This window comes from Protomyctophum bolini, assembly GCF_963924005.1.
Source record: "Protomyctophum bolini genome assembly, chromosome: 19".
Lineage (NCBI taxonomy): Eukaryota > Metazoa > Chordata > Actinopteri > Myctophiformes > Myctophidae > Protomyctophum > Protomyctophum bolini.
In genome coordinates, this window is record NC_137880.1 from 8,055,999 (window position 1) to 8,083,177 (window position 27,179).

At 46.2% G+C, this 27,179-nt stretch overlaps 3 protein-coding genes across 4 annotated transcripts in view; 1 reads left to right on the forward strand and 2 right to left on the reverse strand.

Annotated features, from left to right (window-relative positions):
* LOC308334325 (ankyrin repeat and SOCS box protein 2-like) overlaps window positions 1-27,179 on the forward strand; it is a 27,952-nt gene continuing 773 nt past the window's right edge. Inside the window, exons 1-9 of one of the 2 annotated variants that reach the window (XM_080791026.1) lie at window positions 1-60; window positions 3,310-3,657; window positions 4,933-5,102; window positions 5,624-5,779; window positions 6,256-6,501; window positions 7,534-7,705; window positions 9,431-9,989; window positions 11,737-11,890; window positions 12,434-14,812. In XM_080791026.1, coding sequence (XP_080647152.1) covers window positions 3,317-3,657; window positions 4,933-5,102; window positions 5,624-5,779; window positions 6,256-6,501; window positions 7,534-7,705; window positions 9,431-9,989; window positions 11,737-11,890; window positions 12,434-12,624 — 1,989 coding nt within the window. In that variant the 5' untranslated portion in view covers window positions 1-60; window positions 3,310-3,316 and the 3' untranslated portion in view covers window positions 12,625-14,812. Of the gene's footprint in view, window positions 61-3,309; window positions 3,658-4,932; window positions 5,103-5,623; window positions 5,780-6,255; window positions 6,502-7,533; window positions 7,706-9,430; window positions 9,990-11,736; window positions 11,891-12,433; window positions 14,813-27,179 lie in introns of those variants that run through there. The other variant, XM_080791027.1, reaches the window with a different exon arrangement.
* Window positions 16,252-17,727, reverse strand: LOC308334071 (solute carrier family 2, facilitated glucose transporter member 1-like; the record flags this gene model as incomplete). Its single annotated transcript, XM_080790659.1, has 1 exon — window positions 16,252-17,727. The coding sequence occupies one exon, from the start codon at window positions 17,725-17,727 to the stop codon at window positions 16,252-16,254; it is 1,476 nt and encodes a 491-aa protein (XP_080646785.1).
* Window positions 18,958-27,179, reverse strand: part of LOC308334322 (ankyrin repeat and SOCS box protein 2-like) — a 10,550-nt gene continuing 2,328 nt past the window's right edge. The window contains exons 3-10 of the mRNA XM_080791019.1: window positions 26,997-27,095; window positions 25,234-25,400; window positions 24,967-25,122; window positions 23,144-23,389; window positions 22,440-22,611; window positions 20,701-21,259; window positions 20,000-20,153; window positions 18,958-19,561 (exon numbers count right to left, since the gene is read on the reverse strand). Coding sequence (XP_080647145.1) covers window positions 19,374-19,561; window positions 20,000-20,153; window positions 20,701-21,259; window positions 22,440-22,611; window positions 23,144-23,389; window positions 24,967-25,122; window positions 25,234-25,400; window positions 26,997-27,095 — 1,741 coding nt within the window. The 3' untranslated portion in view covers window positions 18,958-19,373. The remainder of the gene's footprint in view (window positions 19,562-19,999; window positions 20,154-20,700; window positions 21,260-22,439; window positions 22,612-23,143; window positions 23,390-24,966; window positions 25,123-25,233; window positions 25,401-26,996; window positions 27,096-27,179) is intronic.

The window sequence follows — 27,179 nt, forward strand, 5'->3', positions numbered from 1 at the left end:
AACACCACGTCTGACACAGAAGAGAAGAGAGATTATAAAACCACAACCTTCAGTATACACGTAAGACCATCTAACGCAAATACTGTGGTTATAGTTATGAATAGCATGCGGTTAACATTAATAATGTGGTTATAGTTTTTGCCCAGGGTGCTTTAGGGAAGATTCGAACTGAGTGAACAGTGAGTGGGTATATATGGGTGTGGGGTCGGACCACGTCTAGCTCCGTTTGTAGCCTCATGTCTATACGCTCCGCTCCGAGGAGAGGTTTCGTAGCAGGACATCCCTGCATACACAGGTGGAAACGGGGTCGAGCCGTCCACAAACGGTGGCGAAAACCCTTTTCGCACTATCGTTTCCAAAAAGTGAAGCTATCAGAACCGAGATGCAGTTGATAAACGTAACGCCGGCACATACATTTTTAAGTCAGGGGTGAAACAACCGCTTACAAAGCGGTTGTTTGTCAGTACACCATGTTTTCCCAATGCAGTAGGCCTACTGCGCATGCGGACAGGGGTTGATTGGACTACATTTTTATTTAAGCCTGATTTGAGCAGGTGTTTCACCCCTGACTTAAGCTTTTACGTGGCGGCGTTAAGTTTATCAACTCTCGGTTCTGATACCTTTAGTTTTTGGAAACGATACTGCGAAAAGGGTTTTCGCCACTGTTTGTGGACGGGCTCGACCCAGCTAGACCCCCATTTCGACCTGTGCAGGGATATCCTGCCACGGAACCTCATCTCTAAAGAGTAGCATTGCTAGCATTGTTTTCTGGAATTGTAGTTTTTTTTCCAAATATTTGTAGTGAGGACAGAGGAATGTATATAGACTACTCAACATGAAAATATATGCATGTGCAAAATAAAATATTCATAATATATTATTAATATGTTATCCAGTAACATGAAAACATTAGTGCATCATCTTGACAAAATATGAAAACATCATTACATTATGAATAGCATTAACCACATGAACCCCTGCTATGCCTAGTCTGGGGGTAATAATGAGCCAACAATATCTGATCTACTGTGACACGTGAGCTGGACTATTTTTGGTAACTTTACCAAAAATAGCTGCTACTGTTTTTTTCTGTCAACAGGGATGACAGAAAAAAGCAGTCCTAGAAATGTAGGTCTGGTTTTTACTGAGGATGGAAGGTTTAAGTAGGCTACAACATGACCAATAATTGGTAGAAGGGTGCAATTTATGACAATAAAGCTAATATTATTAGTTTTGTATGTGATTATGTGAAACTGGAGAGGAGAGAGGTTAAAAAATGTGAAAAGTGAAAAACCTGCCCAGTAATGTGAACACAGGATGTATTGTATACGATCTGTCCCATTGGCTAGTGCCTATATCATTGCCAGGTGATAGTTCAACAATGAACGCGATGCGTTGTTCTTCACTCGCATCAGCTCGGTCAACTTGTCGCATCGGGACCTTCTTTCTGTTTTTTCCCCGATATAATGGGAGTGGGTGGAAGGAACTTCCGACCACTTGTCGTGTGTGTGAGTGTGTGTGTGTGTGTGTGTGTGTGTGTGTGTGTGTGTGTGTGCTTGCAAGTACCTTATCCCCTACCTTACACCCATTCACCTTAATGAATAGTCACTGTGTCAACTGTAGACACAGTTTTCAGAAGGTGGCTTGCCTGCTTCCTTAATTTCCCTAGAGGCTCATATTGTTATATTATTGGCTCAGCAGCAGATTTGAACTGGAAACTCGTGTGAAGGGTAAAAACCTGCTGCCGAACCAATCAAACAAGCTACTGGTACAGGAACAGCTACAGTAGGTATGCCACCTTCTATAAAAACAAGACAGTTATGCAAATATATCCTATAAGCCCAAATATGACTGGGACCTGGATAAAAAGCTGCGGGCAGACTCCCTTTAACTCCCTTTAATTTTAATTGTATTTATTTTCTGCCTCCTCTGCTTCCTCCGTCTGCCAAAATTTGTGACAACAATCGTGTATAAATAATAATAATGAATTGCATTTTTATAGCGCCTTTCCAAGTGCTCAAAGCGCTTTACAATGGTTCATTCATTCATACATTGGGAGGTGAAGCGGCGAACAGTCGACGCCAGCGTCCTCACTTCCCACATTCACACACCAATGGTGGTAAGCTTACACCGACCGACTCATTGGAGGCAATGTAGAGTTCAGTGTTTTGCCCAAGGACACTTCGACATGTGGACAACAGGAGGAGGAGCCGGGATTCGAACCGCAGACCCAGGGATCGTTGGACGACCTGCTCTACCTCCTGAGCTACAGCCTGAGCCACAGCCGCCCCATGACATGTATAGACATCACGTAACGTCAGTGTCCGAACGTAAATCATTGCTTGTTTGTTTATTAGCGGAGTTCAACCGAGCAGCATTAGGTCACGTATTTAAGGACCTCCGAGTTCATGTGAAGTCTACAAGATGATATTTTGGCAGGTCACCAATTTCACTGTAACATGCTGCCATGCTGGAGGACAGAAGCGAGGAGGTGTAGACATTTGAGTATTGGAGCTTCCTTTTCACCTCATGTCTATGTCTGAAATTCGGCACAGGGGGTGGGGGAGGGGGGTTATTGAGTCCGTTGCAGCACGGCTGTCACCAGGTGTGTGTGTGTGTGTGTGTGTGTGTGTGTGTGTGTGTGTGTGTGTGTGTGGGGGGGGGGGCGGGGTGGGTATAGGAGCAGTATAGGAGTATAGGAGGTCAGGTGAAGAGGGAAGGGGTGGGGTAGAGTAGAAGAGGTGTGGTGAGGAGAGGGTATAGCCTGGAATCAATACCATTTTCGGGTTTCAGATCTCCGGTCGGAGCGGAAATAACGTGTGGCCGGAACAAACGACCAGAACCACTGGCGCTGTGCACCGCCAAAATTACTCCCCCGAGTTTAAAGTGTTGTTTAGTTTGGTATAACAGTTTAGTTTCTTTTGGTATAACGATGGTTTGGTATGTCCATTTTCTGTTCTAACTTGTAGCGCTTGTGGTATAATCAGGAATATCTCGTTGTTCTTGTGGTTCTTGTGGTTGTCAGCCCTGAGATTGGGAGGTCGTGCCAAAGACAATGACCTCCCAATGAAAATGTGAACTAATGCTCCTCCCTGCTGTAGTGTGTACGCTCGTGCGATAATACTATAGCATCAGGCCCAGCGCACTTTCTGGTCGTGATGCTAGTATGTGTACATCGTGACTACTGGGTGATGCATGCATCAGTATGCCTCACGCAGCTCACGCTACAGAAACAGGAGATGGGCTTCTGGCCTATGGGGTCAACATGACTCGGGACGGCTATACTTACTTGTTGTTTTCCCTTATCAGCATCGTCATGGAGACAGCTGGCCTTTCTGTGCCAGGAGCCTCCGGTCCACCGTCGGGGTTTGAGGACTATTCTGTCTACACCAACCTGTCCGACGAGGAGCTGATCCAGATAGCCATCGAACGCAGCCTCAGCGACGACCACAATAAGACCCCATCCACGGATACCAGACAGACTCCATGTCCGCCCAATGCAGGAGTCTCTCGGCGCAGCACGCCTGCACACCTTCACAGCACCAGCACTCAACCAGGAGGCAGCAGCACGAAGCCCAGCCCCCTACAACAACCCAGTGTCACCACCACCGCTCTCTACAGTTCTCCCAATCCTCCGACCACAAAGCGGGCTCAGAGGTACGTGCCAGACAGACAGACAGACAGACAGACAGACAGACAGACACCACTGTCAAGTACTTTGGTAAATATGGTTGTTTGACCTAAACCAGAAGTAAGGTATGTATAGCGCCACCATTGTCTTGACATACAAATGAACACTTCTGTCACCCCCATATATCTTCAAAGTCTGATCGGAGCCTATACAAACCTCCCGCACCTCCCTCAGATCAGCCACCGCAGGGAAGCTGGAAGAATATACACAAATAACGCTGGGACAACACTCCACACGTCCCAAACTCTTCTCCCTTCTGGCTCCAAAACTATGGTTGCACTTCCCATTGCAATCAGAACTGCAATCAGAACTGCAGAACTCACTCCCAATCTCCCACCGTAGTCTGAATTAGGGATGTGCCGATGAGACATTTTGGCAGATATCGATATCCAATATAATTAATTGCTGTTATGGCCGATAACCGATATTACTAATGTCGATATGATCTCATTCTGTATTAAAACAAATTAAGAATTTTGTCTATTCTGAAAAATACATGTAACAGGGTATCTGCAATGCAGGCTTAGGCAAGTCAGATTTAACTTAAATACCTTTATATTTAATATTGTGAGCTTGTAGATCTGTTCAAGCTGTTACTTTGGTCTTGTTTATCTGTAAAGACAGACCGATTAATTAATCGGTCTGATTGATTAATCGAACCGATACTGATTAATCTAAAAACAACTTAATCTCCCATCACTATAGTCTGAATACCCACCTCTTCAGACTCCTAGCCTCGACAACCTTACAGCCGTATGCAAAAAGGCTCAACTTAATTTAGAATATAATTTAGATAGCATGTTATGTATACATATAGCACTCTATAGTGTATACACATTATATATTTCATATTCCACTGTTAGACGGATGTTAGGTTCTTAGCTTACATAATGCTTGATGAATATTTGTATGTATTTGATGTATTACCATGTGTTATTCCTGCTTACTGTAACTCGCTCTGGATTAAGAGTGTCTGCTAAATGCCTAAATTGTAAATTGTATGTCCCTATACTGTTTGGGGTATGAACAGCTGCAATACCACTCGGCGACCTAAAGTGGCACCGTTGAGCAGCCTACAGTGCCAATAACACTAAGCACTAATACTATCACTGTCTATAACAATTAAAGTATAAGTCTAATAATAAAACTCTACCGCACAGTACAGAGTACAGTACAGTAACTGTCCCAATAAAAGTTGCACCGCTCAGTTCATACGGTTGTGATTTAATTTTTTCTTCTAGGGTGGAGGATCCTCTGTTTGTTGCCATAAGAGCGGGCGATGTTAACAAAGTCAGAAAGCTAGTTAACGTCCCAGGATGGAAGCAGGTGTCCAGTATAAACCCTGATTGGCTGGCCATCCACCAGGCAGCCGCCTATGGCCAGGAAGCCTGTCTCAGACTGCTGCTGGCAGGTAACGCAAATACTTGTTTTACTTGTTATCTCGCTGAAGAACACTTTGACAGGAGACGTGGTTCTTCTGGCAATGGGCTCTATGCACGCAGAATAACTCTTCCTACTTCCGGGCCGCTTATTTACTTCCTTCACAGGTGTTACCGATGATACCAATTAAGGTTCTGTTTCCATTTAGTGTGCAGTGGTTCTCAAACTTTTTCATTTCAAGGACCATAACTCTGAGACTGCACAAATGGAACCAAATGGAACCAAACCCGTACACTCTCAGAGTTACCCACCCGTACAGGGCCATTTTGAACCCACTCGAGGACACTTTGAGACCCACTGGTGTAGCCAGTGAGCCAACACGAACAATAGCAACACCCTGAATCCGTTTGACCAGAATGGAACAGTCTATCATTAGTATCAGCGCCGGTGACACCTGAGAAGGAAGTGGCGTGTGTACATACAGTACATAGAGCCCATTATTGGATCTTTTCTCCGTTTAGTTTATAGTGTGTCTTGTTTATTTCTTTCCAGCCCAGCCTGGCATGGTGAACAAGAAAGCAGAGAAGGAACAGACAGCGTTGATGCTAGCGGTCGACAATGAGCACATAGACTGTGTCCGTCTGCTGCTGGAGAGTGGAGCTAATCCTGAAATTGTGAACGAGGATCGAGAGACTCCGCTTTATAAAGGTATACAGAAACACCACAGGTGGTGCTGCAAGTTTGTCCTCTAGTACTTTTGTTTTTTCTATTTTACAATCACCCGTATTGGTGGTTTTCTTTTGGACCATGATTATTGCTGGTTTTCTGTCCAACCATGATGCCTTTGCTGGTTTTGAATCCTATAGCCTACCAGGATATACCATTATACTACTGTTTGTATACAACCAATATGTTCATGTACTGGACTGCCAATGGACTATAGGTAGACCTGGGGCAACAAAATTATGCAATTAACTAGCTGGTTTGCAGGGACCGCACATGCAGACCTATATGGTCGAAAACCACTGGTGAATCTTCCATTACTTCATCTGTACCTTCACCCTGTTAAGATCAACATTACGTCTGCATATCAATTAAGTAGCAGAACTTGTCAGCCCACCTCAGTCAACAGTAGCTATATGGCATAAGTTACCAAACAGTGTGTGTTCTTAACTTCCCCCCAGCATGTGAGAGGAACAATGCGAAGCTGGTGGACACGTTGATAAGCCACAGCGCAGAACTCAACACTCCGTGTATCCTGGGATTCAGAGCGCTGCACGAAGCTGTCGTCCAGAACAACGTGGAGATCTGTGAGCTCTTGGTTAAAGCCGGAGCCAAGCTCAGTCCGGTCAACACCTACGGCATGACTCCTCTGTGCGTAGCAGCCCAGAGTGGGAAGTTAGAAACGCTACGCTTCCTTGTCACACACGGTAGGTAATGACCCCCTATATAGTATGGCTGCTGCCTATGTATGTGTTGGTTCATGAGCACCAGTATGACTATGACTACCGTACCAGTAGGGGCGCTGTTGTGCCAGAAACAGAGAGAGAGAGAGATAGTATTAGTGCTGCACTGTTGCCTGCTAATGAGAGAGAGAGAGAGAGAGAGAGAGAGGAGAGGGTGGGGGGAGAGAGGGGAGTCGCACCACTCAGTTCACACCGGTGTGATTGTTTTCATTTCAATAGGACCTATACACTGCTCGTTTTCAATCCTACCAGCAGGTCTTCTAAGATGACTAAAAGTTTTATATCTGACCACCCTTGTAATCCACAGTTAGCTTTTGAATAGACAGACAGACAACAGTCCCGCGGACCATTAGAAAGATATCTAAAGACTGGGGCTCAACTATTGAATATAGGTTTAGAGCCACCCCTTAACCCTATAACACTAAACCCACATTTTGTCACACCATCACCAAAATATATTAAAGTACAACAATAGGCTACGGGCGACTGTGGCTCAGGAGGTAGAGCAGGTCGTCCAATGATCCATAGGTCAGCGGTTCGAATCCCGGCTCCTCCTGTCTACATGTCGAAGTGTCCTTGGGCAAGACACTGAACCCCAAATTGCTCCCGATGTGCTGGCTGGTACCTTGCATGGCTTCTGCCGCAATGGGTGAATGTAATGCACAATCTATGTAAAGCGCCTTGGATAAAGGCGCTATATAAATGCACCATTTACCATTTACATAAAAAAATAGATCACGCTAAATTGGTGAAAAATGTGGATATTATTTTTAAAATATTCCTTAAAGAAATAATACTAATGGAGCTGGGATCTTTTCCTTTGGTCCATGTCCTTTCCTGGGAAATGTGAGAATGGTCCAGTGGGGGAATAAAAAGCCCGTCGTGGGAGCATAAAACATAATACAAATTATGTTTTATGTGCAGTGAAACGCATCTTCGTCAACGTGCCGGTGCGTGGCTCCAATGGTAACGTTGTTTCATTCTATAATGATCCAGGTGCTGACATAGACAAACAGGCCTCCGATGAATCGACGGCCCTTTACGAAGCGGCAAAGAACGACCATGAGAACATCGTAGAGCTTCTTCTGTCGCTGGATGCTGACGCTAGCATACCGGGAAGGAGAGGCCTGTTGCCAATTCATATTGCTGCGCAGAAAGGAAGTTATAGGTGCGTATACTACACTCAATTTTTTCAATTCAAAGGGCTTTATTGGCATGAGAAAACATACGTTTACATTGCCAAAGCAGAAAGAACAAAACAACAATACAGCAATACAATCAAAACAAAAATTATGTACTTTGAAGGTCAGAATCTTCAATAGATCAACTTCTGTGTACCAAGATAACTCGATGCAGGTATAGTGCAGGAATATACACAATGATTAGTCTTTAGGGTGGTTGTGTTCCATTTGATATCCTTCTCCTATCACAGCAACTCACAAATCTTGCTGCTGTGTTTGCACATTGTTGTACTTCGCCCAGCAGATATGGGAGTTTTTTGTCATTGGTCATGTTTTCAAAATCTCCGTGTGTGGTTGTAATCTGTGGGACTCACTCACACACTCACTCACACACTCACATGCGCGACTGCTGAATCGCCTTCGTGTTTGACCGCCACCCTGCAGGGACGTGCATACACAGACATCAAAGGGGGCTTCAGCCCCTTCCCATTTATCCGTCTGTAAAACAACTGCCCTTTCCAGGGTCCAGACCACGAATGCAGCATTTATACTACGGTGTAAGAAATGCAAATGCCACTCCTTTCCATGCCATGGCAGCATTCAGGAGAATTGCTTTTTTTTCCGAAGTTTTTTCCCGAACTTGAACGCAGCATTTTGCATTGAACAAATCGGTTCAGAAATCCATGTCGTTACACCGCATCTCCACTAGCTAAAGAGCGTTAATTGCGCCCCGAAAATATTTGTATCCAAGTGCCCTCTTTACGGGATTTCAGCCCCTGCCTCTCTAACACTCTCTGCACTGTCACTTAGGAGCAGCGGTGGCCGAACGGTTTGCGGAGCGGTCTTGATATCGGAAGGTCGCTAGTTCGTATCCCCGGACCGGCACGTTAAAATTACCACCGCTGAAGTGCCCTTATGGACAAGGCATTGAACCCCTACCATGAAATGTTCTATGAGCATGCAGGGCCTGGCTGTAAACAAGTTCTTGAGCTTAGTCCAGTTACCCTGGGTAAACATAGTAGCCTACCTTTCCTTTCCTTTCGTCCCTGCCCCCACCTCGATGTACTACGCAGCCAGGTTCATAACAAAGTGAGCTAATCTGTGGCATGGTTTCTCTTCTGTTTTATCTGACTAACATCCATGATAACACTTAAAACCCCAAGGCCCCTTTTGAAGAGTGACAACCAGCTGTGGTCCATCCAGTGCCTTGACGACATGGGACTTGAACCCGCCAAAAGTCTGTAGCAGAGCCAACCGATAAGCACACCACACCATTGAGCCAAGGCAACTTTGGGGCCCTCAGCAGATGTCTCCTGGTGCTTTTGAGTTTTTCTTTTTTTTTGACAATTTCAAAGCATTCTAGCATTGAAATGTATAGGAGCAATGGGACTTGGACATGGAATCTCTGTACTGAGAGATTGATTATTAGACTATACTGCGCCATCACTCAGACCCTGTCAGCCAAAGTCTTGGTCATTTTGAAGTGATCTTTTGTATGTTTGCCGTCAGTTAGTAAAGTTCCAAGACTTCTAGCATTAAGCTGTAAGAGGACTGGGATTTGGACATAGAATCTCTGTGCTGAGAGTCGTACACACACACTAACACACCACAACCACGACTGCTACACTCAAAACACGTTGACTTTATTGTACACGTTCTCCAATGCTAATTTGTGTATCGCATCGTTTGCTTTTGTCACTATTCATTTTCAGCATGGTGTCCATGCTGATGTCGGCCACCAGCAAAACGAGGGTCCGTCGAACCGGGATCAGTCCTCTCCACCTGGCGGCGGAGTACGACCACGACGACGTCCTGGAGCTCCTGATCTCGGCCGGCTTCGACCCCAACGCCCAGCTGTCCACGGAGTGGACGAAGCTCTACGAGGACCGCCGCAGCACGGCCCTCTACTCCTCCGTCTTCAACAACAACGCGGAGGCCATCGCCATGCTGCTGGAGGCGGGGGCCGACCCCAACCTGGACCTCTTCAGCGCTCTGCTGGTGGCCGTGAGGCAGGGCTGCGTGCCGACGGTCCGGCTGCTGTTGGAACACGGAGCCGACGTCAACGCCTACGTCCCCTTCCATCGCACCAGCTTCCCGGCCTCCATCCTCTTCAGCCTGAAGCAGCTCCACGTGCTCAAGTTGCTGCTGGACAACGGCTGCGACGCCCGGTCCTGTTTCACCTGCGACCACGGCAGCGGGCCTCATCCGCCGATCAAAGTCACCCGCTTCGAGAGGTTCGGGTCGGACGACACGCGCGACCATTATACCACGGTAAGACCGTTTGTGTGTGTGTGTGTGTGTGAGTGTGTGTGTGTGTGTGTGTGTGTGTGTGTGTGGGTGGGTGTGTGTGTTTTAAACATTCCAGAAAGTCCTGTCCTTCATATCCAGTCAAAGCTGTAGGCATATCTATCTATACTGTAAATGCTCTGTCTCTGTTTGTACGTATACTGTGTGTATGTATGTGTTTAATCCACGCAACTCGAGAACTGACTTCAAATTCCACACCGTCACAGGTAGTGCAGTGCCTGCATGGTGTCGAGTCCGTCGCATAGCCGGTTGTCGAGAACCAGCAGAAACGCCTCTGCCTGGGATCCGGACAATTGCAATACAATTTATTCGTCGATAGCATTTTTTTATTCTGACCCCTCCACGAAAAGGCTTAGTTGTCCTGACCCCTTATCCATCATTTTATACATGATGGATAATTAGTGTGGACTTGTAGTCTAAAGTACTCATTGATCACACCTGATCACCCCTAGATCTCCATATATGGAGCTGGCCTGTTCTGACATCACAGTGATGTTCTGTCTGTCTGTCATTTGCATATAGACTCCATATTTGAGCATGCCTGACAAAGAACTCCACATATTATGGGCATAAAAGGGACACATAATAAAATAATCTGCTTTACATTTGCTGTCTGACATCTGACAAAGTCAACCACTTGAATTTGATGGGGCGCTTGGAACCTGTGTGGGATTGTATAGCATGCAGTGTGGAATGCAGGGAAGGCAGATTTGCCCTCTCACAGTCACACATGACTTACATGTCCCTCAAAGCTGCAGGGATATTGTCTGTATGTGTAGAGTAAAAGCAAACTGCGAGCTAGCCAGGAGTCGAACCTAGAGTCTTCTGATCCGTAGTCAGACGCGTTATCCAAATTGCGCCACTAGCCCACTGGAATGCAGTTCGGTTCAGTGCCCCAAAAAAGCTTTACGTTTTCTGTCCGACATACTTTTCTGAAACCATATAATAACAATTCGTTGCACTCAATAACAGTGTCATAATCACGGAAAAGCATTTTAGGCTATCCCACATTGAGTACTCATGTACGATCACAGGCAGGCAAACAGAGGTGTGGAATAGACACACAGATGCCAACCCCTATAAACATTTTTGCAATTGTCATTGTGAATGCATCATTCAGAACCAATACAGAATGAGTGTATTAACCAACCTCTTGACATTATTTTATACATCATGCAGGGCTGGATTGAGTCAAACATCTTGCCCAGACATTTGGCCCAGACCGGCCCACCACAACCTGCAAGCAGATAGCAGATACATCATAATTAAACAATGAATCAATGAATCAATGAATCAATCAATCAATCAATCAATCAATTAGTATAGCATAGTGGAGAGTTAAAGCAGGGTGGAAAGTTTGGAAACAGTGAGAAACTATTCATATGTTGTTCTATAGAGCGTCGCAGCCACGCCCCCTTTCAGAACGACGAGGCGCTGGAAATAATTCCCCATGGCGTTTAAAAAAGTATTTATTTAAATGTATTTAAGCCTTAGACAAAGCCAACAGCCGAGTTGACAAATCATGACAATAAACACAATTTGTTTGGGCCGAACAAATAATTAGAAAGAAGAAAAAAGGGCCACACTTTTTTTTAGGGATTTTTTTTTTCTTGGGGAATTATTTCCTGATGCCCTCGTCGTTCGGAAAGGGGGCGGGACTGCGACTCTCTATATAACAATGTTGTTTATTTGTCTGTGAATTAATTCTCAGTTCTGTGAGATCATCTCCATGGACAGCATCAGCCGGTGGGCAGGGCCCATTATTGACGTTCTATTGGACTATGTGGGTCATGTGACTTTGTGCTCCAGGCTTCAGGAACACCTGAACAGCTACCCTGATTGGCAAGGCATCAAAGAGAAAGCAGGTAACAGAAAAAAACACATACACTGTACAGTAGCCCTTTTCCACCGATTCAGTTATTTTTTTCCTGTCTAACTGAACCAGTTCAGAGTGTTTCCACAGAGGACCCTTTTCCACCGGTTGGTTCCCAATGGGAAACGCTTCAGTTATTTTTGGTTCTTATAGTCCATGAGCCAGAGCACCAAAATTGGAATGTTAATTATGAATAATAAGTGGGTAAAACAATAACTATATTACATTGTTTAAACATAATGCTGGAAGGTTCACATTAACAGCACATCAAAGCATCAAATCACAAACAGCAGGAAAATCAGAGCAGTTGTTTGAGCCAGAAAACCCCCAGACTACAGAAAATCTATTGAATGTTAAAAAATTCCAGGGGGGGGTTTTGTGGTGCAATTGAGCTCAGAAAAACCTAAAAGAATCAGGAAAAATTACAAAAAAACGTTTTATTTTTTATTTTCTATGTCACAATCTCTTTACGTGAAGAAATATAGTACTTTCTTCCACCACTGTGTGTGTAAGTGCAGAATGTTGTGTGTTCCAGCACCGCCTTGGAGACTCATGCAGTTGTGTCGACTGAAGATCAGACAGCAGGTTGGAAATCAACGCCTCAGAGATATCGAGACCTTACCTCTTCCCGGAACTCTCGTCAGGTTCCTCCAATACCAGCAGGATGTGGATGAAGTGGATGATCCCCAGGAATCATGGGAGGACATGATGAGGTCATGGAGCTAAGCATTGTGGGGGGAAAAAACCAGCATTGACAACAAAGATCGTCCTGTTTTCTCGCCATGGACTTTCAGATCTATGGAACATGACGTCTACCTCGCTACTGGATGTGCGTGTCTCTGTACATTTAGATTTGGCTGACCGTATTCAGCAGGTTGCTGTAAGACATTCTTAATTGTGTAATGAATGCATTTGTGGAAAAACATGATTACAGTCATGCTGTACATCCAGTCTCTTACCACTAGATGTCAGCAGCCTGCAGGAAATACTGTCATCATCAAATAACCTATGGATCCACTTGTTCACAAGCTATCTGATCAGATTCTGGCTGATTAGATTGGATCAAATCTTGAAAATGGGTTGTTGTTGAATTCTAAAATCGGATTAGTTGACATAATCAGAGTGGATTTCAGGAACAAAATGTAATAAAATGTTCACGTTTGTCAACTAAACATCCACAATATATTTATTAATGATATGTGTTTGTAATTGTATAGGCCTATAGTTCAGATTTATCCATTTTATTTATTTGAAATGTCACTAGAGAATAAGCTGTAGAAAAAGCTTTCACACACCTGGAGATAAGGTGTGTGGATGGACAGGTGCGTAGGCCAGTGCACATCAATAAGAAGAAGAAAGATGCCCCAGCAGAGCACACTGAGTATCTGCTCGGTACAAGAGTGTTACATTTATTCGAAGGGTATGGATTTTGGATCCATCACCCTTCAAAAAGTTCAAACCCTATAAGCACTATAATTCAGAACCTCTTGCCTGTTTGAGTGAATTTGGTGTGTGTGTGTGTGTGTGTGTGTGTGTGTGTGTGTGTGTGTGTGTGTGTGTGTGTGTGTGTGTGCGTGTGCGTGCGTGCGCGTAAATATATTCAATTTTTCCACTCTGTATGTCATGAGAGCAGTAGGCTACCCATTTACTTTTGTCTCTTGACTTCACAGTGCTCTTATTGTTGACTTCTTAGTGGACAACCAAGTGTCTTTAAATCATTCTTTGTATAATGCTTTTAGAATACATCTAAATTATGTCAAAGTTCTCTGGGATCCTTGTGCCTTTAAATGAGGTCACCAAATTGATGATCAGCATTCATCACAAGCTGCACTCCTCTTTTCTAATCAGACTCTGTCTAGTGATTGGTTGATTTCTCTCAAATGTTTGTATATAAGTAACCAAATGCTGTGTTATGGCTGAAGAAGGTCAGTCAGGACAGAAACATTGCAGTCTGAAAGAAATGTAACACTCTGACGCTTGTATTGAGCAGATATGTGCGGGTGTATCTTTCTTCTTCTTAGAGAATAAGCCCCTTGAGTTGCAGCAACTTGTTTCTCAAGGGGCAAAGTTGTATGTTGTCTAAAACAATCCAACAAGACTTGAACAAATAAGGACTTACACAAGGCTCGTCTTCCACCATCTCAAACCCCTATACATTTATCCTTAGAGGTTCTTTAAATAAAACATATATTTTGAAATACAAGAAATAAGACGATCAATGCAAATAAACAAGTATGGAACTATGGTGCCAAATATGATGTTGAGGGGTTTGAAAAAGAAAAGACCAAACTATGAATGAATGAGGATGTTTGTAGTATTGCTTACTTCATGAAGTGACGCCACAGTTATTTTACAGTAGCTTAACTTTTAATACAACTGGGCCCACCCGGCCCAGAAGAGAGATCCAGACAAGCATTCAGCAATGGGTTTGAAAACAAGACAAAAACAGTAATACAGTCTTCTGGTCTGAGTGGTTTATGGGGCTGGCTGTTGCTCAGTGGGTAGAGAGGCTGTCTGGTAATCATCAGAAGAGTATCGGTTCGTCTCCCGTCTTGACCTGTCATGCCTGTTATGTGTCAAGATGCCTTATTTGACAGGCCTGGAAGTTCTGTTTTTGAGGGTGCAAACAAGGCCCAATGCCAGGGCCACAAGGCCATCAAATCCAAAAACAACGTTTTTAAGACCACTTCATTAATTTATATTAAATACACAGTATTAGTTGAAATTCTTCATTGGGAATGACCCCTTGATATGAACCGTCTTGTTTTCAAGGGGTTCCGCACATACAGACTACATAATACACGTAATTAGAAAACAAAACAAAAGAACACAGTAGGACAGGACAAACAAACATAAACAGGACAATTCATACATCAGCAAACAAGAACAAAATCCAACACAACAATACACAAAGCACATACATGAAACAATGCATTATAGATTCGGGACTTCTTGGTCCCTTAATAATGTTGACAAACCATGATCCAATCAAAGTTTTTTTATAATAAGTATTAGTAGGGGCCAAGCCCGAAGGGGAAAAAAGGCCCCTATTGTTTTTCTACTGTTTTTGAGGGGCGCCACTATGCCCAGCTTTGTGTGTTTGTAGTTGTACCATGGAAATGTGATGTATGATGATGATGTATGCTGATAAGAGCGCACCTCACTTCTCTTCTTCCGCCACTTTTTGCAGTTCTGTCACTTTCCATGAAATTCAGCAATATGGTAGAGGGTCGGTCATATCCAGTCTCCAACAATGGATTGGCCCAGTCTTATCACTGCTTGCAGCTATATTTATCATTATTATAATATTATATTTTTTTCCCCCAGGCAACAATATTTTTTATTTAGTCTTTACCACGCCTCACCACACAGTTCTGTGTTGCCACTTCTGTTGTAGCCCTAGTGGCTCACCTGCCATTGACCAGCTTTCCACCAGGATGTAGCGCCTTCATGCTGTTCTTCCAATTCATCCTTCCCTGCTGATAGGAGCCACCAGACAAATTCCAATTCGTCGGGAGAGCGCTCGCCGCCAACTCAGCGTATGAGTATAGCAGCACGGCTTGAGTGATATAAGTCGTGCGCTGATGGATGGTATGGCGCTTAACCTTGGTAATCCACCTTCCCCGGTTCTGCCGCGTTGTAACGGGGATAGCTGCCCGCATTCTTGGCTGATACCGACAATAAGCCTCTCCCGACCTACTTGCGCACTCCAAACTCGGTCCTCCCGATTTAACATGGAAATCGTCGTCCTTGTTGTCCCAAATGCTAATATGCTTCTTGGAGGAGCAGAGACCAGGGAGCGAGCGAGCTTGCAGCGTCAAACAGCGAGTGTACAACCAGTGTTCACTCCAGCCTGTTCTCATCTCAGATGAGAGATGATGGTATCTTTAAAAAAAAAACTGGAAAAAAAATGCTGTGTTGGGGACTTCAAAGGGATGTTTCAGAGCTGACAAAGCTTTGATATGCGTGCTCAATATCCTAACTGTAAACACAACGTGCCTGCCTGAAGTGCATTCATATACTGTATATGGGCGAGGGTGGAAATTGGAAGTTCAATTGTGCTCGAGCAGACGCTCGGCCGAAACATTTCACCACGGTGGATTTGAACCCTTAGGGTCGATTCATACTCCTATTTTAGAGCCGAATAAAAGTCGGTTCGGCGCTGTAGAGCCTACAATTTGACGTCATTTGAGGTTCGGGGGGGCGGGTACCGTCCTAAAGTCGGCTCTTCGGTGCTACTGAAATTTTCTGACGAGCCGAAATCATTTCGGCACTACAGCGCCGAAACAGGAGTATGAATCGGCCCTTAGACTGTGCCACACCCAAGCGCGCCCTTTTTGTCAGCATGTTTTATTAAACAGATGATGCTTCCTCCTCTGGCCTCCCAACCTTTCCCTGTCCTCTGCCTTCTTCTGCCTCCTTGCGGAACGCGGTGGTGATCTCATCGATGGTTCTTCCCTTGGTCTCTGGCACCTTGAGGAAGGTGTAGACGAAGAACGCGACCAGCAGCACGGTGAAAATGAGAAACACGTACGGGCCCATCAGGCCCTCTACGAACGGGAAGCTCATGCTCACAATGAAGTTGGCGGTCCAGTTGAATAAACCGGCCACGGCCATGGCCGCGGGCCTCGGCCCCTGGGAGAAGATCTCCGCGGTGATGAAGAAGGGGATGGGCCCCGGCCCGATCTCGAAGAACGCCACAAAGGAGAACACGGCCACAACGCCGACGTACGACATCCACTTCAGCTTCTCCAGCAGATTCAGAGCAACGGTGATCATCACGGCAGAGCCGGCCATTCCCATCAGCCCCACCATCTGCAAGGGCCTGCGGCCGACGCGCTCCACCAGGAACAGCGAGACGACGGTGAACGCCGCGTTGACCGCGCCGACTCCGATGGTGGCATATTTGGCCTGCTCCACCGTCCACCCGTTGTTCTCGAACAACCGGGTGGAGTAGAAGATCACGCCGTTGATGCCCGACAGCTGCTGGGAGAGCTGCATGACGATGGCGATGCAGATGGGCTGGCGGTAGGCGGGCGAGCGGAACAGCTCCAGCACGCTCACGCTCTTCTCGCTCGCCATCTGCCGGTTCTCCTCCTGCATCTCCGCCATGTCGGCGCTCACGTCCTCGGCGCCGCGCAGCCTCCTCAGCACGGCCCGCGCCTCGTCCTCCCGCCCCTTGTTGATGAGCAGGAAGCGGGGGCTCTCGTCGAAGAAGGGCTTCAGGGCGATCTGCAGCAGCGCGGGCACGGCGGTGAGGCCCAGCAGCAGCGGCCACAGGGCGCCGTTGCCCATGAGCGACTCGAGGCCCATCACCTGCGCGACCACGATGCCCACGACGATGGCCAGCTGGTGGAGGCTGCCCAGGGCTCCGCGGACGGCGGTGGGAGCGATCTCGCCGATGTACATGGGCACGAAGCCGGTGGACAGGCCGCAGAAGAGCCCGGCTACGAAGCGGCCGCCGATGAGCATCTCCCAGGAGCCCGCCAGCTTGGCGCAGCCCATGAGAGCCGCGGAGGCAAAGACCAGGGCGTTGGCCGTCAGCATCGAGTTTCTCCGTCCGAAGCGGTTCACGAAGAGCCCCACCGAGAAGGAGCCCATCATGCCGCCGACCACGAATATGCTCACGGTGACGGTCCAGAGGGCCTTGAGGGCGCCGTCGGGGATCGCCTCCCGGTACCGCACGTACCAGGCGCCACCGAGGAACGTCTCGATGACCTTCTGAGGGGCATTGAGCACGCCGAGGTTGTAGCCGTTCAGGAAAGACCCGATGATGGCTATCAGCACATTCAGCATTAGCTGGAACGTCAGTTGCTTCTTGGAGTCCATGTTCGCTTTATCTGCTTCTCCGGGGGGGGGGAAGTCAACGACTAAAGGCTTCTCGACACTTTATATAGACTGACCACTGGTCTGGTGTGACGTCGCACATAACACAGACTGTTGCCGAGCAACATCGTCATGTCAAGGATCCCAAATGTACTGCATACTTCCCATATTTGGACATGTGAATAACTCACAAATGTCTTCGTGTGATAGGACAAAGCCTGCCTGCCTGCCTGCCCGCCCGCCCAAGTCATTGGTTAGACCAGTCATTAGTCCTACAACTACAACCTATCTCAAACCCTCACCCTAAACCTAGCCTCCCACGGGGTAGCACACCTAAACCTAACCTTAACCCATGTCTAACCAATGACTAGTCTAAACTAAGCATGTTACCCCATATATTTTAAAACACTTTTCAGAGGTCACATATGGGAAGGGGATTTCCATTAAATGAATGAACCTGTAGAGAGATACAGTAACTCAAACTAAATCATTATAATATTTGCCTAGCCTACTAATTAGGTGAATGGTGCATTTATAATAGGTGCTTTTGTCCAAGGCGCTTTACGTAGATTGTGCATTACATTCACCCACACATACACATACACACATTTATATATACACCGATGGCGGAGGAAACCGTGCAAGGCACCAACCTGCACATCGGGAGCAATCAGGGCTTCAGCGTCTTGCTCAAGGACACTTTGACACTAACTCTGTGGGAGCCCGGGATCGAACTAGGAACCTCACGTTCAGGGACGTGCAGAGAGTGTTAGAAGGGGCAGGGGCTGAAATCCCGTATAAAGAGGGCAATTTTGGACAAAAATAGCAGATGTACAAGCTCCGCTGCGACACGTTGAGAGCTTGTAGATCAGCCATTTTCAGCACTCTTTAGCTAGTGGAGATGCGGTGTACGACATTGGATTTGAAAACATTTACAAACTAATTTGTTCAACAGCAAAATACTGTGTTCAAGTTCAGGAGGAAAAATGCAATTCTCCTGAATGCTGCCTTATTATTATTATTATTATTATTATTATTATTATTATTATTATATTACTGGAAGAATGGACATATACTCAAACAATGTTAACCGTACCTCAATTGTACTCAAGACAAGCCACTTTTTATTTGTAAAGCATTTTTAGAAACAACAGAACGTAACCATTTAAAATAACATCATAGACCCGAATACAATACAGCATGTTTGAAAGAAACAAGACAATGAGTTGGGCTTTATGTGTAATGGGAGATTGCGTCCGTGATTTGAGGCATTAAGCCACTCCTGCAAACTTTGGATGCCAGTCAGTCAGGATGGAATATGAAAAATCGGATCACATATATATAATAGAGATAATGTGATTTGAGGCATTTTTGTTCAGAGCAGACCACTCCTGCCTTTCTGTCAGAAAGCCAAGGAAGGAGGAAAGGGGGCGGTCCCCAGGGGATGCATGTGTTTGGACCGACGTACTAACAATCTGACAGGCATTCGTCCGCCACGGGTGAGTTTTAACCGGCAACGCATGTCAGGAGCCAGGGTGAGTCTTAACCAGCCACGTACTGTATGTGTCGGACTGTGTCTTTCTGACAGAGCCTTGACGATGGATTTCTATACTTTTTGCGTCAACGCTGGTTTTTTCCCCCCACAATGCTTAGCTCCATGCGTTCATCATGTCCTCCCATGACTCCTGGGGTTCGTCCACAGGAGCTTCCTGCTGGTATTGGAGGAACCTGACGAGAGTTCCAGGAAGAGGTAAGGTCTCGATATCTCTGAGGCGTTGATTTCCAACCTGCTGTCTGATCTTCAGTCGACACAACTGCATGAGTCTCCACGGCGGGGCTGGAACACACAACATTCTGCACTTACACACTATAAAGAGCAGTGGTTCCAAAACAGTCAGCCGGGACCCGGCTTTGGGTCGCGGACAAATTTGTATGGGTCGTAAATATGTGAAATGTTCTGGTTTCTTCCATTTAAACAATTTATTTTAGTTCGTTTTGTTATTTCAAAATATTTAAAAAAAAGTCTCTTCCTGGTTTTTAGACAGCTGGTGGATCAAAATGAAGCTCCACCCACGCTGCAACTTGCAGCGTCGGCCAGACAACCGTAAACTCTTTGCAGACGCTGCAAATTGCCGTGTGGGTGGAGCTTAATTTCCATCCACCAGCTGTCTAAAAACCAGGAAGAGACTCCTGCCGCTCGCGGCATTTGGTATCTTCGTGAATCCACTGTCTGGATGCAGCCAAAGTCTGTCTAATACGGCTGGTTTTCTGTTACCTGCTTTCTCTTTGATGCCGTGCCAACCAGTGTAGCTGTCCAGTTGTTCCTGAAGCCTGGAGCACAAAGTCACATGACCCACATAGTCCAATAGAACGTCAATAGTGGGCCCTGCCCACCGGCTGATGCTGTCCATGGAGATGATCTCACAGAACTGAAAATTCACAAACCACGTTGTTAACTTGTTATATAGTACCTTTTATTTGAAGGATAAGCCCCTTGACAGTCCTCATTTTCGAGGGGGTCCTTAAATAGAACATAATGTAGACTAGAATAACACATTAATAGCTTGGCTAACTGTTTTTGAGGGACGCTATAGCACCTCCAATACAGTACATGGCTTTTAAAGATTAAGAGATCATGGCAGTCAAGTCTATGGGTTTGTTTAGAGCACGTATGACGTAAATGGTTTGCCAGCCAAGTCTATAGTGGTCCTAAATGTTTAGAAGTGGCATACCCATTTCCTGTTCTGGTTCCTTTCCCCATAGCTTTGTTTGATTTGACTTGGCTATACTAGTTTGAACCGGAAATACATGGCGCCTTCACACGTGTTTCCAGTTAAAATCTGCTGCAGAGTCAATCAAACAAAGCTATGGGATAATGAACCGGAAACAGAAAATAAATGGTATATGCACCTTCTAAAAACAATGGACTATAATTATGCACAGAGCCCATTAACTAGCTGGTAAGGAAACACACACCTGGTAGCAATGGTCGCGCGTGTCGTCGGACAGGACTCTCTCTAGGCGGGCGTTTCTGATTGGCGGATGAGGCCCGCTGCCGTAGTCACAGGTGAAACAGGACCGGGCGTCGCAGCCGTTGTCCAGCAGCAACTTGAGCACGTGGAGCTGCTTCAGGCTGAAGAGGATGGAGGCCGGGAAGCTGGTGCGATGGAAGGGGACGTAGGCGTTGACGTCGGCTCCGTGTTCCAACAGCAGTCTGACCGTCTGCACGCAGCCCTGCCTCACGGCCACCAGCAGAGGGCAGAAGAGGTCCAGGTTGGGGTTGGCCCCCGCCTCCAGCAGCATGGTGATGGCCTCCACGTTGTTGTTGAAGACGGAGGAGTAGAGGGCCGTGCTGCGATGGTCCTCGTACAGCTTGGACCTCTCCTCCGACAGCTGGGCGTTGGGGTCGAAGCCGGCCGAGATCAGGAGCTCCAGAACGTCGTCGTGGTCGTATTCTGCCGCCAGGTGGAGAGGACTGATCCCGGTTCGATGGACCCTCGTTTTACCGGTGGCTGGGATCAGCATGGACACCATGCTGGAAAGTAATCGCATTCATAATCAATCATAGTAATGACAAGGAAGGTGCATCTGGGCCATGGTGGGTCGGTAGCACTGTTGCCTCACAGCTAGAATGGTCCCAGGGTTTGGTTCCCACTGGGGACTCCTCCCAGACCCAGACCCTGGGTGGGGTTGGCGAAAGGGCCCTTGTTTGCATGTTCTCCCCGTGTCCTCCAAGGTAGGTACCCTCACAAAAACATGCAGTAATCCTGGTCTCTCTACTGCCCTTCGCGGGGACTGGGTCACTGCCCATAAGTCAGACATCCTAGTCAGACCTGCGTGGCCGGATAAAACTAATCCGTGCTGCGGGTTCAAATACACCCGGGGCTTCCTGTGAGGTTAGGGTTAGGTTAAGGTTTGCGATAGTGTTAGTAATGGTCTGAAGGAGGGGAAAGGAACTGGTTGGAACGTGTTCTTTCCACGCACTATACGTCCTCCTAACCCCTCGCAAGGTGATAAGGAGCAGACTGCTTGCTCACTCCTCATGCATGGAAGGAAGCATGAGCTCAGTTCGGGGCTCTCCCCAGGTTGGCAGAGGGAGAGTGGATTATAGGCAATATTGGTATCGGGTGAAAAAACGGGTTACAAGATTATGGGAGAAAAACAAAAACATAAAAAAACAACGGCGGTTGTGCGGAGAGTTTGTACGACAGATGGTGAAACAGTTTGTGTTTGCGGTGCTCACGAGCCCGAGCACGATGGGCAGAAGTGAAAATGGTTTTGGATGTACCCTCTATAGGTTTGGATCTACACTGTCATTTGTGTATCGTTTGTTGTGTAGACACTGTAGAGTAAAACACACAGTAAAACCTCATCCTACTATAAATGCGCCACGTCTCGCCACGTATGTGCGTGCGTGCGTGCATGCGTGCACGTACATGTGTGTACGGTTGTACATGCTCGTAACTCGAGAACCGTTTGACCCACCGACTTCACATTCGACACACGCGTTCCACACCCCCCCCCCCCCACAGGGAGTGCAGTGTCAGGTATCGAGTCGGTCGGACCCACGGTTCTCCGGAACCACCACAAAAGGCTCTGCAGGTCAGGCTCTGCCAGTGGGCCCAATAATGAGGCAAACACCTTTCACCTGTGGTGTCTTTGGTGACAGTATAGTGAGTGGGGGCAGCTGTGCTTGAGTGTACTGTACGACGTACATGTCACTTCCTCTCTGGGCGGCGATGTGAAGTGGCAGCAGGCCTCTCTTGCCCGGTACGTCAGCGTCTGCGTCGTGGGACAGAAGAAGCTCCACGACGTCCCCGCGGTCGTTCTTTGCCGCTTCATAAAGGGCCGTCGATCCATCGGTCGCTCGGCTGTTTATGTTTGCGCCTGGAATCGTTTCAATTTATAACATTTCACCCACACAGGCACATGGATAATGAATGACGCTTTATATATTCCCGGCACAGAATATACAGTTTACCTCATGAGTTAAAACAGCGATTTCAAGCATTTAATAACCTTTGAAGACCTATTAAGAGAATATTTGTCTCACACTGTTTCAGTGTCAGACACCGATGAAGGATGGATAGCCGAAACGTCTGTCTCTCAAGTTATGTCAAATTAAAACATAATATGAAATGTACTCCTGCCACTGTCTGCGATCCTTTGTTTATTATGTGCCTGGTCTGACATTCAGTACCTGTAGAATAAAAGGTTCAGTGCAATGGATATAAAACCAGTAGTACCAGTCCTAGTAACTAAAGTTTTCAAATAATTGTAGTGAGTAAAAGTACAAATTTTGTCTATGAGATTTAGTGGAATAGAAGTACTGGAAATTGGAAATACTTAAGTACAGTACTTAAGTAAAAGTACTCCGTTACTTTCCCACCACTGCCTCTATACATACCTACCTACCTACCGTGTTTGAGGAGGACTTGCGTGGCTTCACACTTCCCGCCCTCGGCAGCGGTGATCAGTGGAGTCATGCCGTAGACGGTGACGGCGTTGACTTTGGCCCCGGCTTTGACCAGCATCTGGCAGACCTCCACGTTGTTCTGCGTGGCGGCTTCGTGCAGCGCCGTCCATCCCTGGACAGTAGGGGTGTTGGCGGCTGCACCGTGGTTCAACAGCGCGGCCACCAGCTCCGCATTGCTCTTCTCACACGCTGGGGAAGAACAGCATCAGAGTCAGCTTTGTTGTGCTTTATTTCTCACAGTTTTGTAAACTAAGAAAATTTAAATTGTTTTGTGTGCATAGTTCCCGTTGTGTCATTTTGTCACCTAGAAATCGGGCGTATGCACAGGTGCGTAGGCCAGTGGTGTCACGATCCGTGACGTTTGTTTTCTGCTGTGTTTTCTAGTGTTCCTTAAGTGTTCCTAGTTTGGGTTAGTATTTTACTGTTCTGTTGTGCTCCTTTATTTTGTAGTATTTTGTGTCCTGGTTTCCTTTGTGGTTACTGTTACCTGTCTTGTCTCACCTGTGATTATTAGCTTGCTCCACCTGTGTCCTGTTAGTCACTTAGCCAATCCCTGTCTTGATTTTGAGCTTTGTTCACCTGTTCCCTGTGTATTTATACTCTCCTGTTTTTTCAGTTCTTTGTCAGATCATTGTTTGTATGTCATGTGTCAAGTGTTAGGCTCCTATAGTACTTTGTCTCCCAGTGTTCCAGTGTTAGGGCTGATTCATACTCCTATTTTACCGCTGTTTCGGTGCTGTAGTGCCGAAATGATTTCGGCTCGTCAGAAATTTTCAGTAGCACCGAAGAGCCGACTTTAGGACGGTACCCGCCCCCCCGAACCTCAAATGACGTCAAATTGTAGGCTCTACAGCGCCGAACCGACTTTTATTCGGCTCTAAAATAGGAGTATGAATCGGCCCTTACTCCTTGTGTTCTCCTCGTGTTAGATTTTTGGTGAATAAACCGCCTGCAATTTCCACTACTCTGCCTCTCTGCCTCTGTCCTGTGTTTGGGTCCTAACCCTCTTCACATCGTGACAAGTGGACATCAATGAAAGCAATAGAATACACCCGCACACTGTGTATTAGCTCTGTACATGAGTATTTTCTTATTTGTGCCTGAGGACCTACTCATGTACCGAGCAAATACACAGTGTTTGGGAGTGTTCTATTGCGTCCAATAAAAAAAAGAAAGGGAAGAAAAGAGAGAGAGGGGTGGTGTGGCCGGATAAGAAAGAAAGTTTGAGTGCTTTTACCACAAAAAGCACATGTAATGACTCAGTATTCTTCTGTGTGGGTCTTGGATATTTACAAGCTTTTCGCTACAAATTGTACAACTGAAAGGCCTCTTAGATTTTCCCACAAAGGTGAACATGTACACAATATAGGCTTTGAGCAGTGCTTAACTGTATAGTCCCACCACGCTTCCAAAAGGTGGCATACCCGTTCCCTGTCCTGGTTAATTTTCCCATTGCGTGAGAAATGAACTGTAGAAAACTATATGAGGTGAAATAAGGAGGATTCATTAGTGGCTTTCAACCTTGGTCCTCAAGTAACCCTGGTCCTGCGGCTTCCTGGTTCATCTTATAGCCCCAGCCAGGTCTAACTAGTAGTCCCTTAGTAGTCAGTCTAAATAGAATGAAATGAAACAGCAATACTATGAGTCCTGCTATAGGACACAAAACCAGCAGTAGTCGGAAGCGCTAAGGAATCGCGTTGGGAACCACTTGAACTACACAGACATATAACACTGACAATTTCCGCATCCTCAATGACATGTTCTACCTTTATAGAGCGCAGTCTCTCGATTTGCATTCACAAGGTCAGGATTAGCTCCACTCTCCAGCAGCAGACGGACACAGCTTGCGTGCTCGTTATCGACCGCTATCATCAACGCTGTCTGTTGCTTCTCTGTTTTCTTGTTCAACATGTCAGGCTGGGCTGGAAGAAACAAAAGACACACTGAACTAAACAGAGAGAAGATCCAATAATCCGCAGAACAACGTGTTCTTTAGCAGGACAATAAGGAAACATGTGTTTGTACGGTGTTACCTGTCAGCAGCACTCTGAGGCAGGCCTCCTGGCCATAGGCGGCTGCCTGGTGGATTGACAGCCAGCCAGGCTTACTGGACTCAAGGTTGCATCCCGGGACGTTAACTAGCTTTCTGACTCTGTTAGCGTCACCAGTCTTTATCGCTTCAAGTAGAGGATCCTCCTGCCTAGAAAACAATACACAACTAAGAACGTGCACTCCTTGCAGAGCATACCTCCACCATTTTCTCCCACCCACCCCCTTTCCCCCTCACTGTATATATTATTTTCCGTTTTTGCCTCCTATGATGATTTCCTGTTTTTGGCTATATAGAAGTGTATATTCGTACGTCTCTAAATGTTTTGATGAATTGAAAACGGTGGGCCCTATTGTAAACGAGTGTAATGCTTTATCGTGTCGTTCCACTCACAGTTTTTGTGTATCGAGTTGTACTTGAAATGTACTGTAATTATATGCAAACTGTCAATAAATACTTCAATCAATCAAAACCAGGCAGGGTTGCTTATAACCAAGGCTGTGTATACTGTAAGTGATGGGTTGGAAGGAAGATAGGGGGCGCGAACGAAGCTCACGGCCAAGGCGCGTCATGCTAATACAGTACATCACTTGATGTAGTAGAAAGTTGTCCAAAGCAGTAAAAGTGAGAAAAACGGAACGCGGCCGGGTCGGGGCCAGGTCCCATTGAGGCCGGGCACCTCTCAATTAAGGGAGATTGAAATGCCACCCCCCCGCCAGCGAAACACGTTGTCGGGGCAGCCCTCACACCGTTTCTCTTGCTTTTTACTGGTTGTCTCAACCAGGCCGAAGGCATGGGGAGAGAGTATGTTTTTAACTCTTTTACTGTAACACACGTTTTTGGGGTGTTTTTTTTGCCTTTGTTCCTAGTGTGGACAGTAGTGTGACAGGAACTGGGGAGAGAGACGTCATGCAGCAAAGGTCGTCACTGTCTGCATGGACCACTGGGCCAGAAATGTACAGAATCACTGAATAGACACACTCGAGAGCACACGTACACAATGCTCTCGAGTGTCTAGATTCTGTTCTTACCTTAAACAAAATGCAGCCAAGAAAACATTGGTGAATGTCAGAATCTTAATGAAAACTGTGTAAATGGGTCTTAAGAAAGACATTTCTTACTAAGAATGGATGGTGAATGAGGCCCAAATGTCCTCCATCACTGTTAAAAACAAAACCATGCACGTGTATTTCTTTTCGGTCTGACGTTGTCATTTAGTGCCCTAAACAAAAGTCCATAGACTCGCTGGCAAACGATTTATGATAATGTCATAAATCACACCCGTGTGAAGTGAGGGGCGCTCTTATCGTATCGTCATACATCTTCATGATGTAAAACAAAAACAGCAATTACTCTAGTTGTCATGAAATAAGACACAAATACATGACGTAAATTATCCATTCATTCTCAATGGGAATTTCCTCCTTTGTGTGTTAGGACAGAAATCGACACTTATAGCTGAATATCCTCAAAGTCCATAAACTTGGCTTCCATGTGACGTGATCTTCAAAAGCCATGCATTGACAAGTATAATGATGAAACAAAAAAGTATGCAAACATTTTAAACAAACAAACAAACACTATAGTCACTGTGCAGTACAAAAGCATTATATTACACAGACCTGGGTAGGCCGCATGCATGGCAGAGAAAGACGCAGAGCGGCCCTATATGTCTATTGTCTATATAGTTATTATTCATGCCATTGATTTGTCCTGTGTTACAGGTGTGTGTCTGTTTCAACTCACTCCTCGGTTTCTGGTTCGACGCGTATAATGTTTCCAACGGCGTTGCGATACGCCACCATTCGCTTTCCGTAACCCGTTGTGAAGTGACTCACCCAGCCCCTGTCACATGAACAAGGAGTTAGCCAGCATGCATGTTAGTCTGTTCCCACACTTTTTAGCTCGAGACCCAACAGAGAAATTAGA